Source organism: Sinocyclocheilus anshuiensis, unplaced genomic scaffold (genome assembly GCF_001515605.1).
Source record: "Sinocyclocheilus anshuiensis isolate Anshui unplaced genomic scaffold, SAMN03320099.WGS_v1.1 scaffold1719, whole genome shotgun sequence".
Taxonomy (NCBI): Eukaryota; Metazoa; Chordata; class Actinopteri; order Cypriniformes; family Cyprinidae; genus Sinocyclocheilus; species Sinocyclocheilus anshuiensis.
In genome coordinates this window covers 592,252-603,022 of record NW_015551147.1, presented here as the reverse complement: position 1 = coordinate 603,022, position 10,771 = coordinate 592,252, and the positions used below count along the sequence as shown (strand labels likewise).

Sequence of the window (10,771 nt, the reverse complement as noted above, 5' to 3'; positions counted from 1 at the left end):
CAAACACACACACACACACGCACACAGACTAACAAACACACACGCTCACTCACACACACACGTACACAGACTAACACACACACACACACACACACACACACACACACACACACATACATACATACATACATAGGTATACACATGCAAGCTCTCTCATACACATTATATTTATGTAAAATTGTATCATGGTTTCCACAAAAATACTAAGGAGCACAACTGTTTTCAACATTGATAGTAATAAATGTTTCCTGAGCACCAAATTAGCATATTACAGTTATTTCTGAAGGATCACGTGACACTGAAGACTGGAGAAATGGATGCTGAAAATTCAACTGTGCATTACAGAAATAAAACATTTCAAAATATAATATTTTACAATATTAGTTTTTACCTAGTATTTTAATAAAATAAATGCATCCTTGTTAAGCATAAGAGACTTCTTTAAACAGCAGTGTACATGCTTTATACACTTTAGTTTCTTCACAGTAAATGGCAACCATAAAGGTGCAGTCATATGAAACCTCGAGAATATTCCTAAAACTATTAATAATGCAGAACTGAGAGAGTCAGCAAAGACAGGACATGAAGAAGACAGAGAATGTCCCAGACAGGGTGAAAGAGGAGTAAAAGCAATAATCCAGGAAGCGGGCCAAAGCTGAGCATCCGGTTTGATCCGGCTGACCCTAGATCAGTTCCACCATGGCATCTAACATCCCTACGACCTTTCCTCTGCCTCCTTCAGACCACACCTGCTCACTTTGATCAACTAATACTGTACTTAACTACCTAAACATGAAGAACTAAAGAATTAAAATTTATAATGTAAACAAATTGGAACAAACCAAATAAAAGATTCAATTGTGTTCTGCGTTTATGGAAACGAGTAGTAGAAAGAAGACAGGAAATGATTGACGAAGAGTAGGCCTATGGAGAACTCAAACCCACATATCAATGTGTCAGCATGCAAATACCCAATAAACCACATCTCTAACTGCACTTGTAACTTGCATTATACTTATTCCAGGTGGTTAATGCAGCAGGCGGCTGATCTGGAGTTCCCTGCAGAGATAAGACGGTGTGGTTACCTGGCAGTGAGTCACAGAAGGTTTGATCTGAGTGTGTGTGTGTGTGTGTGTGTGTGTGTCCATGTAGTGCGTGTGAGAGTTTCTGCTTGTAAGTGAGAGTACAAGGTGATTGTGACAGAGAGAGTTAGACTATTGTGCAACAGCAGAGCTAAATACAGCACACACAGGCTGCACTGAAACTCATTACTGTACAGTGCTTACACAAATACCGCCAAGGTGCTATTTGTGTGTGTGTATGCATAAACTTGTTGTTGAGAATATATACTTTTGTATCCAGTACAACAAGCCATTTATTTGTTTATGTGGCTGGTTAGGTTATAAGATTGTGCAGTTCTGTGCTTGTACACACTGTTTTTGCAGGTACATATATGCACAGAGCATGCGATCCAGAGCTTCAATACCTTCAGGGTAACACTAATATGTTAAGTCATGCTGATCCAATGCCATATGGGCATTATTACAGCTGTCTGGGCATCAGGAGTCCAGACTGCACTGAGACAGAGTGTTTCTGACTAGTGCATCCAGCAAAAAGATGGGAAGGAATGAGAGAGAACAGGCTAAAAATCTTGGCCAAACAATATTAACAGAAACGTATTTAACAGATTGGATAACAAAGTTTGTTCATATATTGAATGAAATTTCACAACAAAAAGCCGTTTCTGTTCTCAAACAGATTGCACACATCTCAAGTAATATATTGTAGCATACAGATGTGCTTGTACACTACGGTTCAAAAGTTTGAGGTCAGCAAGTTTTTATTTTTTAAGAAACGAATACTTTTATTTGGCATAGATGCATATATTTATTAATAGCGACAGTAAAGACTTTTGTGAATGTTAAAAAGATTTCTATTTTGAAATAAATGCTGTTCTATTGAAATTCCTATTCATATCAAAGAATCTTTAAAAATGTGTCAAAATTTTGAACACCAAATTAGTATATTTTTAGCATATTAAATGATTTCTGAAGGATCATGTGACACTGAAGACTTTTCCAGATCATGATTAAAATTACATTCTAAAAATATATTAATTGTTACAATATTTCTAATGAATGCAGCCTTTGTGAGCAAAACACAATTCTTTCAGAAAAAGGAAAAAAATCTTACTAACCCCAAATTTCTGAATGGTACTGTACGTGGAGAGATGGGAAGGTTTACTCAGTTTACAATCATGTCTTAAAGCATAACATGTATCATGAATCACTGCACTGATCCATTTTTCAGTGCTGATTGCTGTTTAACTTTGTAATTTGACAGTTTTGGTTCCGTTCTAGTGCACCTCCTTGGTCATTTACTTCCATTTGCGTGTGTGTCAGTCTCTGCATTTGACAGGATGCAACTCTCTAAAAATGATAACCTCCAACACACTACTCCTACACACCCAAACACTCATACACCACAACACTCAGAAACACACTCTGAAATCACCAAGTCAAGTGCATACATCTTAAAATAGAGACGAGATCATAAAACTTTTTGGCAGCAACTACAAATTGGCAGCAGTCAGCAGCAGTCTTCATACCATATTTATGAAGACATCAAACTCTGAGAAGACTATCGTAGTTACCCAATAACCTATTAATAACCCATTAGCTATTAATTCAGAATTTATAAAAAGAGAATTCCCCCTCACTGCATTTCTTAAGTCAATCTGAAGCCTACTGTGACATCAGCAATGCTCAAACAATAAAACTAAGCAGTGGTTTGACTATTATTTAGCCATTTTAGTGTAATTGTATATATATCTGGCATTAACCATGAAGGAAAAGTGAGAACCTAAATGCACGTCTGATTCTACATTAATAAATTATTGGGTAGTTTTAAGGTCAGCATATTTGGCAAAGAACAGATGCATAATTCTGTTTATTACCAGAGCAGACAGGCAGTAAGATCCTGCTGTACTCAATGATAAGCCTACTTTAGGATTAAATGAACTACACAAGAACACTGAAGTATGCAAGAAACAACCTGAACAACATTTCATACCCATTCTACAATAGAACACTATTGGATCCCAGTGATTTTCTCTGTTTGGACAAAAAAGTGCTGCTAAGAATTGTTATTGACGGATCTCATGGGATTTCGATTCAAATGTATCTTTTAAGCCCAGATAAACCAGCATATCCCCTACTCCAACCTCAAACTCTGGTCTTGAAAGTCGCAGTTAGATCACTTCCACTTGAAAACATCACAGGAAAACTTTTTTTGTCTCTTCCTTCTCTTTCTGTCCGACGCCAAAGGCTTGCCTCATGTCTGCGGGTACCAGACAACAGCTCCTAAGTGGCAGACATTGGTATAGGATATGCTTTTAGAGCTCTTAGCTGCAGCTGCCCGGATCAATGTCCCAAATATCCTGGTACAGCTGTAGAGCACCGACTGACAAATACTAGCTCTATCAATGACCATGATCAATTAGCGGCTAAAGCCCTGACTGCCAAAAAACGTCTGGATGGAGTTAAGAACATAAATACTTTTTACATTATATTGCATAATACTAACAGATTAGTAGTTAAAACACACTGACAAATAATTAGCTAGAAAAACTAAAATTGAAAAGGTTGGTGTCTGTAAAATTTTTTTAACATCTGACATAGATCATGGATACTGTTCCATAAACACAAACATCAGCTTTTTTGCATCCATTCTGAGCCACTTCCAAATGTGGTTTTACAGTGAATCAAATACATATCCAATATCTGGACATCTGACCTACATTTAAACATACATATCCATTTTCCGTTGGGATTCAACGCCCCTACAAGGTGAGGGTGACAAGTGTGCCCATAAAGATAGCTTTTCTTAATGAAAATGAAAATAAAAACTTGTCGCCATTTCAGAAAAGGTCAGATTTTCATAAAAATGTAAAAAAGGACTAGATGTGAGACCAGGACAGGCTTACAATCAACGGTTAAACTGTGTAGAATGAAGATGATAAAGAAGAAGCAGTAGAAGTAGAGAAAAGTGGAACACTTTCAAAAACCTGCAGCTACAGCTACATGTAATAGATTATGACAGGTCTGACGGACCGGACTCTCTAAGAGACACTGAGGTGACACTGAGAAACCCAGGTCTGGTAACACAGCTTGGGGTAGGAAGAGGACTTTAATGCTTCCTGCTTTCAACACAGCAAAAAATGGTGTCTTCTGGTAACATAATACTGTTAGCTTCCCCCATTAGACCAAATGAAATGGCATTCATAATGCATTTAACTTTGGTTATGTGACATATTTACAGAGGAAATTAGCTTTAGAGTGGTAATTCCCCTCTTACTGAATACCCTCGTATCGAACTATGTAATAATAACGCAAATGGGATCCGATAAGGCAAAACAGACATGCGAAGGATACGTGAAACTGTAGACACTGCACTCCTAAGGATGAAAAAGAGATAGACATGTGCTCAGGCTCTCTACTTCCTTCCTCACTCCTTTCGTCCTCCCTTTCACTCTTCTCTTCTTTCACCTGTCCTAATGAGTGTCTCAGACCGCTCAGCGGAGCTTAGAAGAGCAGTTTTGACAGAGATGCCAGAATTAGTTATGGCTCTGTTTGACCAAAGATCAGTCTCCTTCAAACGGCCTTGGGAAGGATCACCACCAACCCGGTTTAGAGCAGTGCAAAACTACATAATTATATTCAATATCAACAAATGGGTGGGTACCTCAATGACCAGTTGACCTTAAAGGGGTCATATGATGCTTTTTTAAAGATCATTTTGTGTATTTGGTGTAACAGAATATGTTGACATGCTTTAATGTTCAAAAAACACATTATTTTTCAAATACTGTACATTATTGTAGGTCCTCTATGCCCCGCCTCTCTCAAATGCTTCGTTTTCTACAAAGTCCCTCCTTCTGACAAGCGCAGTCTGCTCTGATTGGCCAGCTGACCCAGTGCATTGTGATTGGCCGAACACCGCAAGCACTCGTCGGAAATGGAACGCCCCTTACCATAATCGCGAGCTTCATCTTTCAAAATTAATGTAAAGACAGTAAATAATGTCATTAGTTTTACCATCAGTTCAAGCCAGAAAGGGGAACAGAGTCACGTGACAGACACAGTGATGAAGCTGGTATGTGTTTGCAGTACACAAGCCATGGTTAAGACAGCTGACTCCACTGTGATGTGACCCTGTCTCTCTCTCTCTCTCACACACACACACGATGTGCAAAACTCCGCATTTGCACAGTCAATAGCAAATACTTAAACTAAAAACAAAACAGGCGCTGATTCAGAAGCGCCAGATTGTCATAGCAAAGTCAGAATTACCTCCTCTCCTAGGTTCACGAAACGGTCGTCCATAAAATGCATTGCTGTTCTGTTGTAAGTAATCTTAAAGATTTCTAAATGCATCTACTTTCGGAAGGCCAAATAAAGTGCTTTTGCTTTCGCCTAGAAACACACAACGTCTCCCTGACATGGCTGCTTCAACACTAACTGCGGTTACTGAAACCACGCCTTCTTTCTTTGTGTGAACATTTGGGCGGCATTATGCAAATATTTCCACATAGTGAGGTAGATATGTGGGGGCGTGTTAGAACGAGCCGTTTTAGGGGGGTGTGGCAGAGTCTTAACTTTGATAAAGAATATCTCTTTGGTTTTGAGACTTTAGTCTTTGCAACTTCAGGGATCTTATCTATGTACAATCAGCTTGTAACACTCCAAAGAGAAAGGAAAACTTGAAATCGCATCACATGACCCCTTTAAGGAAGCTTGCAAAGGTTTGGTTTCAGATTCATCTAATGAAGAGAATCGAGGTATGCACTGTTTGTGAACATTTATATGGCTGTGCAATCTTCTCTGAGAAGGTGCAAACTGTGTAACAGTGAAACCACAGCACGCTGTTATCATGCTAACTACAGCAATAAAAAGAAAAAACTGACTGAACTAGTGGCTATTAGATGACTAGTTGACCAACGTGACCTCACAGCAACTTCAATACATTAACACACCCTTGATTTGTTTCTCAAGACAAGTTATTGTCAAGATATGTTTTCAGTCCTCCTGAAATCTTCTTATTCCTATCAAACTTGACACACTTTCCCAAGAAGAGCTAAAATAAGACACCAAATTGTCATGATTAGATGCCTCTTGGGCCTATGTTTGATCTAGAGCTCCTGTTCCCAGAATGTAAGAACAGACCAGAATTTCAGGTTGAAATGTGCAGTGTATAACTGACATGGTTTAGAGGGAAGCAGGGGTTTGTTATTTAGGCTGAAGGCTAGTCCACCCCTCTTTTAAATGGATGTCTTTAAAAACAAGGGAATGCAACTAACCAACCTATTTTAAAAGACCCCATCAAATCAAAACTGACATTTTGTGGCTTTTAGACTTTTTTTGTCTTTAAGATTTTAAAGTCTTGATGAAACAGAAATTGCAACAGATCTTTTCTTCCATATTGTCACGTACATCCAGGTGAAACGGATTAGGACAGAGAGAGAAGAGAGGTAAGTCTGATTTCACTGGAAGATCAAGTTACGACATTTTAATTAACTTATGAGGTCAAAAAATTTAAAAAATTAAATGCTTGGATGAATCATTCGCAATAAAATCAATAATACGAATTTAGAAAAGAGATATGCTAAATTTCCATTTCATGTTAATGTTAAGTCATCTGTTGATAGTAAAAAGAGAGCAGATACATGTATTTATATATGCCATCATTGTCTTCCTGGAAAAAAGAATGGCAGCCAAACTTCCTCTTTCCATAAACAAATGCATCAACAAGGACAGAACACTGTGCTCTTCAAGCGATTTAATGTTGTCTTTAACTTATGACATACAAAATTTTACAGGGGATTTCAGCTAATTTAATTTCACAGATTCTGTGAATTAAAGCTAAACCGACCCTTTTAACCTTGAACCCGGCCTGCCACACAAAGGTCACTGCAACCAGACTAACCAGTGGCAGCTCCTGTGTCGGACACATGACCGGCTCCAGCACCCAATACCCCAGACCCATACAGCACCGGAGGAGAGTCCGATTACTGCGCCATCAGATACAGTGCAATAGTAGAGTAGCATTTCAGTTTAAATGAGATGTGATGGTAGAACTTTACAGGACCACTTCCTGCTAGTGTTTCATGCTAATTTGGCAAACAACGTCTTTTATAACAAGGCATTTTCCAGGTTTGTTATATTGGAATCTTTCATAACATCAGCTCAGTTGCTACTACCTGAAATATGTTGTAACAATATTGTAGTTAAGAGCTGTAAGTGTTTCCACATTCAGCTAAATCCCAATATAAATCAGATCAGAGCATATAACAGCTCAGGCCCACTTATTAAAAAGAAGTCTCATATGCTTACCAAGGTTGCATTTATCTGATCAAAAATACACTAAAATATTGTGAAATATTATTACTATTTAAAACAATTGTTTTCTCTTTGACTACATTTTCAAATGTAATTGATTAATTTGACAAAAGCTGAATTAGGCGGCAATTAATCCAGTCTTCAGTGTCACATGATCCTTCAGAAATCATTTCTAATATGATGATTTGGTGCTCAAGAAACATTTCTTATTATCAATGTTAAGTTTTTTTTTAAACAGGAATCTTTTGTAACATTATAAATGTCTTTACTGCCACTTTGATCAATTTAATGTGCCCTTGCTGAATAAAAGCAATACTTTTTATTATTATTACTGCTTTAATCTTTTTTTAATCATAGTGTATATTAAGCAAACATTAGCAAACATGAGACACGGGTCTCTAACTGACCTCCAGGGTCAAAAGTCACAGGCAATTCACTCAAAACCAGTTACTATTTCCATGTGACATGGTAACCATGAAACCTAATACAATCCTGTTATCTTAAAAGCATGTTGGGGTTGCAACCCCCACCAGCTGAGAAGCACTGATCAGTGGGAAATCCTCCAGGATCCCAATTGTCAACATGTTCTGGCAGTACATAATGTTTCTTTGCTGAGTGTACAATGTTTTACCACCATATTGGTGGACCAGAATGTCCAGCTTCCTCCCACTTTGATCTGCAGAGCAAGTCCTGGCTGAGAAGAATGACATCACTAAACATACACCTGTTTAAACTCAGCCTTGGCAAGACCAAACAAACCGGAGAAATGTCTAGAACCTTTGCATTTAAGGCCTAATATTGTTCCTGAAATCTGAATCATGTGCAGGGATATGCCTAGACAACAGCCACCATGCATCCTCCTACAGTGATGCAATATTACATTATTTTAAATATAGCAGTAAAAACATGAACTGTATGACTCAGCTCTGCTTTGAGGAAATCTACAAAAGATATCACCTTGCTTCCACTTTAGCATTTAACCATACATTAGAAAAATAACTCTCTTTGCATGTAAGGGACCTCTGATGGGCTCTAAATATGACTTTCTAGACTTTTCCACTCGACGGAGACAGAAATACTCTAACTGAAGCAAAAGAGCTACTAGAAGTTGCTGATCTAGTTTGGGACAGCCTAAATACTATTTAGAGTCTCAAGAGAGTCACGTGGGACTGTGATTCAATCATAGAGAATAATCTATGTGGCTTCATGCCTCAAAAGAGTTTCAAGCCACTTGGATATGAAAAGAATGACAATAATGCATGTGATATCATATTAACAAGCATCAAACAGGACTGTGTGTTGAAAATACATCAGATGATGCTGAAAATGCATAACTTAAAAACAACACAGAGCCAGGGTTTTTATTTAAGAATTAATGGAGAAGATATACATCTGGTGATTTATGTACAAAACAGTTACCTGCCATTTTTTACTATTAACTGATTTTGAACAAATGCAGAATTGTTAATAAAAGTTATTATACGGTTAGATTGTGTTTAATACTGGGTCTGCACAGGTTGAAAACCCAAAGATATGATTTGAGCAAGCTTTCCAGAAACTTATACTGGTAAAAACAGGTATAGAGCCAGAGAACATCAGTGCCACATGTGCAACAGCGGCTGTCAGTCTCACCTCCTGTAGCGTCTCCCCATCCCTGTCCCCGAACCTCCTGGATCAGAAGCAGCGTCTGTCTTTTTGTGGCACTGCTTTAGATCGGAGCTGCCGTCCAGTAGTGTAACGTTACCCGTGAACGAGCTGTCAAGGTCTGCGCTGCCTTTTCGCTTTCGCATCACTGAAACGTGAAACAGCACAGGTAAACACACACAGATGAGACTGGAGGTATTATACTGCAGTCTCGCGCGAATCCTCGCCGAATCGAGCGGAAGAGCTGCTGAAAAAATCTTGCAGCCGTGCTGGATCCGGTCGTTCCGCGACGGTGTGTGTGATCCGGTGTTTCTCCTCCCGGCGATTGGGACATTCAGCACTTTTTCTACCTACATTGTTTTGCAGGAGTCGGATATCTGCAGAGACCAGCTGATAAGCGTAGCCTCTCGCCCGCCGTCCTTCCGCTCAGCCAATCACAGACAGCCGCTCAGCCCACTCCGACGCTTCAACAGCCAATCACACAGCGCTCAGCTCCGCCAACGGCCAAACACACAGAGCCGTAGCGCCCTCTCTCGTTCAGTTAAATCGTGTAGCGACGGGTTGCCAGATCAGTGGAAGATAATCTTGTATATTTTTTCTTACACCTCTGTAAGTATGCAGCAAGAGTTAGTGCTTTAAGTCTAGCTCCAGAGGGCGCTGCACGCTTTTTTCATAAAAAATGTTACATTACAAAGAAAATCAGTAGCCCCTCACTGCAGAACACAAGATCCAGGGGGCGTGGTTGGATCCACATCTAGGGGGTGGAGAGATTGGTAGGTTTAGGGGTGGAGATGGGTGGGTTTTGGAATCAGGGGGTGGAGACGGGTAGGTTTAGGAATATGTAAGGTGGGAGGAGTTGGATCTGATCCAACCACGCCCCCTGGATCTTGTGTTCTGCAGTGAGGACCATCTCAAGAAAATAGAGCAATTTATTTAAAGAGATCTGGCAACATCGCATTTGTCCTACAGAGACTTACTTCCGTACAGACCAAACCTGCTCATCCTGCTATACTTGGCCACTGAAAACATGTCAGCTTCAGTGTAATTATAGACAATAGGTGGCCTTGCCACGTTTTTAACAAATAAGTCTTAGATTTCCTCGTATTTCGGTGTAATTTAGTGCATGCGCTAAATATCTAACATGCATGGTCTATGATAGTTTAACAATCGAGCAAAACCATCGAACCCTTGCCCATATCAAAATAAACAAACACATACTGTACATGTCAAACTAAGGGATTCAAGAAAATGTATTTTAAAAGTTTAAAATATAAATGCACATATTAGAGAAGAACACCCTCAACAGCTTCAACGTGACCGCACGATCATCAAACAAATTAATAATGCATAAAAACATTCGTATAAGTATTCGAGTCCAGTCATATGAAGTTGTAGTCGTGAATTCTGTATTATATTAATAATAAAACCCAACCTGTTCATTCTGATGGGATTACATTGTAGATGTTTTGACAGGATGCGTGGACTAGCAAATTTTTCCAGTGAGTTTCCTCTCACGTGACCATAACCCAACAATTAATGCAGCGGAAGGAGCGTGCTTTCCACACTGCCATAAAAATAGTGGCAAAATGTGTCAAGTGGGTGACGCATTTTTCGAATTAATGATGATGTATACGAAGATTATTAAATTAGATAGGCCTATGCTAAAATAGAATTTTTAGATTTTTCTATAAAATAAAATGACAGCCGTATTTTTTATATTTTTGTTTAAG

General features: G+C 38.9%; 1 protein-coding gene across 2 annotated transcripts in view; it reads right to left on the bottom strand.

Moving 5' to 3' along the window:
* The window catches only part of LOC107663304 (monoacylglycerol lipase ABHD12), a 28,854-nt gene extending 18,288 nt beyond the window's left edge, over nucleotides 1–10,566 (bottom strand). The window contains exons 1-2 of one of the 2 annotated variants that reach the window (XM_016453489.1): nucleotides 10,474–10,566; nucleotides 9,030–9,189 (exon numbers count right to left, since the gene is read on the bottom strand). In XM_016453489.1, coding sequence (XP_016308975.1) covers nucleotides 9,030–9,187 — 158 coding nt within the window. In that variant the 5' untranslated portion in view covers nucleotides 9,188–9,189; nucleotides 10,474–10,566. The remainder of the gene's footprint in view (nucleotides 1–9,029; nucleotides 9,190–10,473) is intronic. The other variant, XM_016453490.1, reaches the window with a different exon arrangement.
* Between the last annotated feature and the right edge of the window lie 205 nt (nucleotides 10,567–10,771).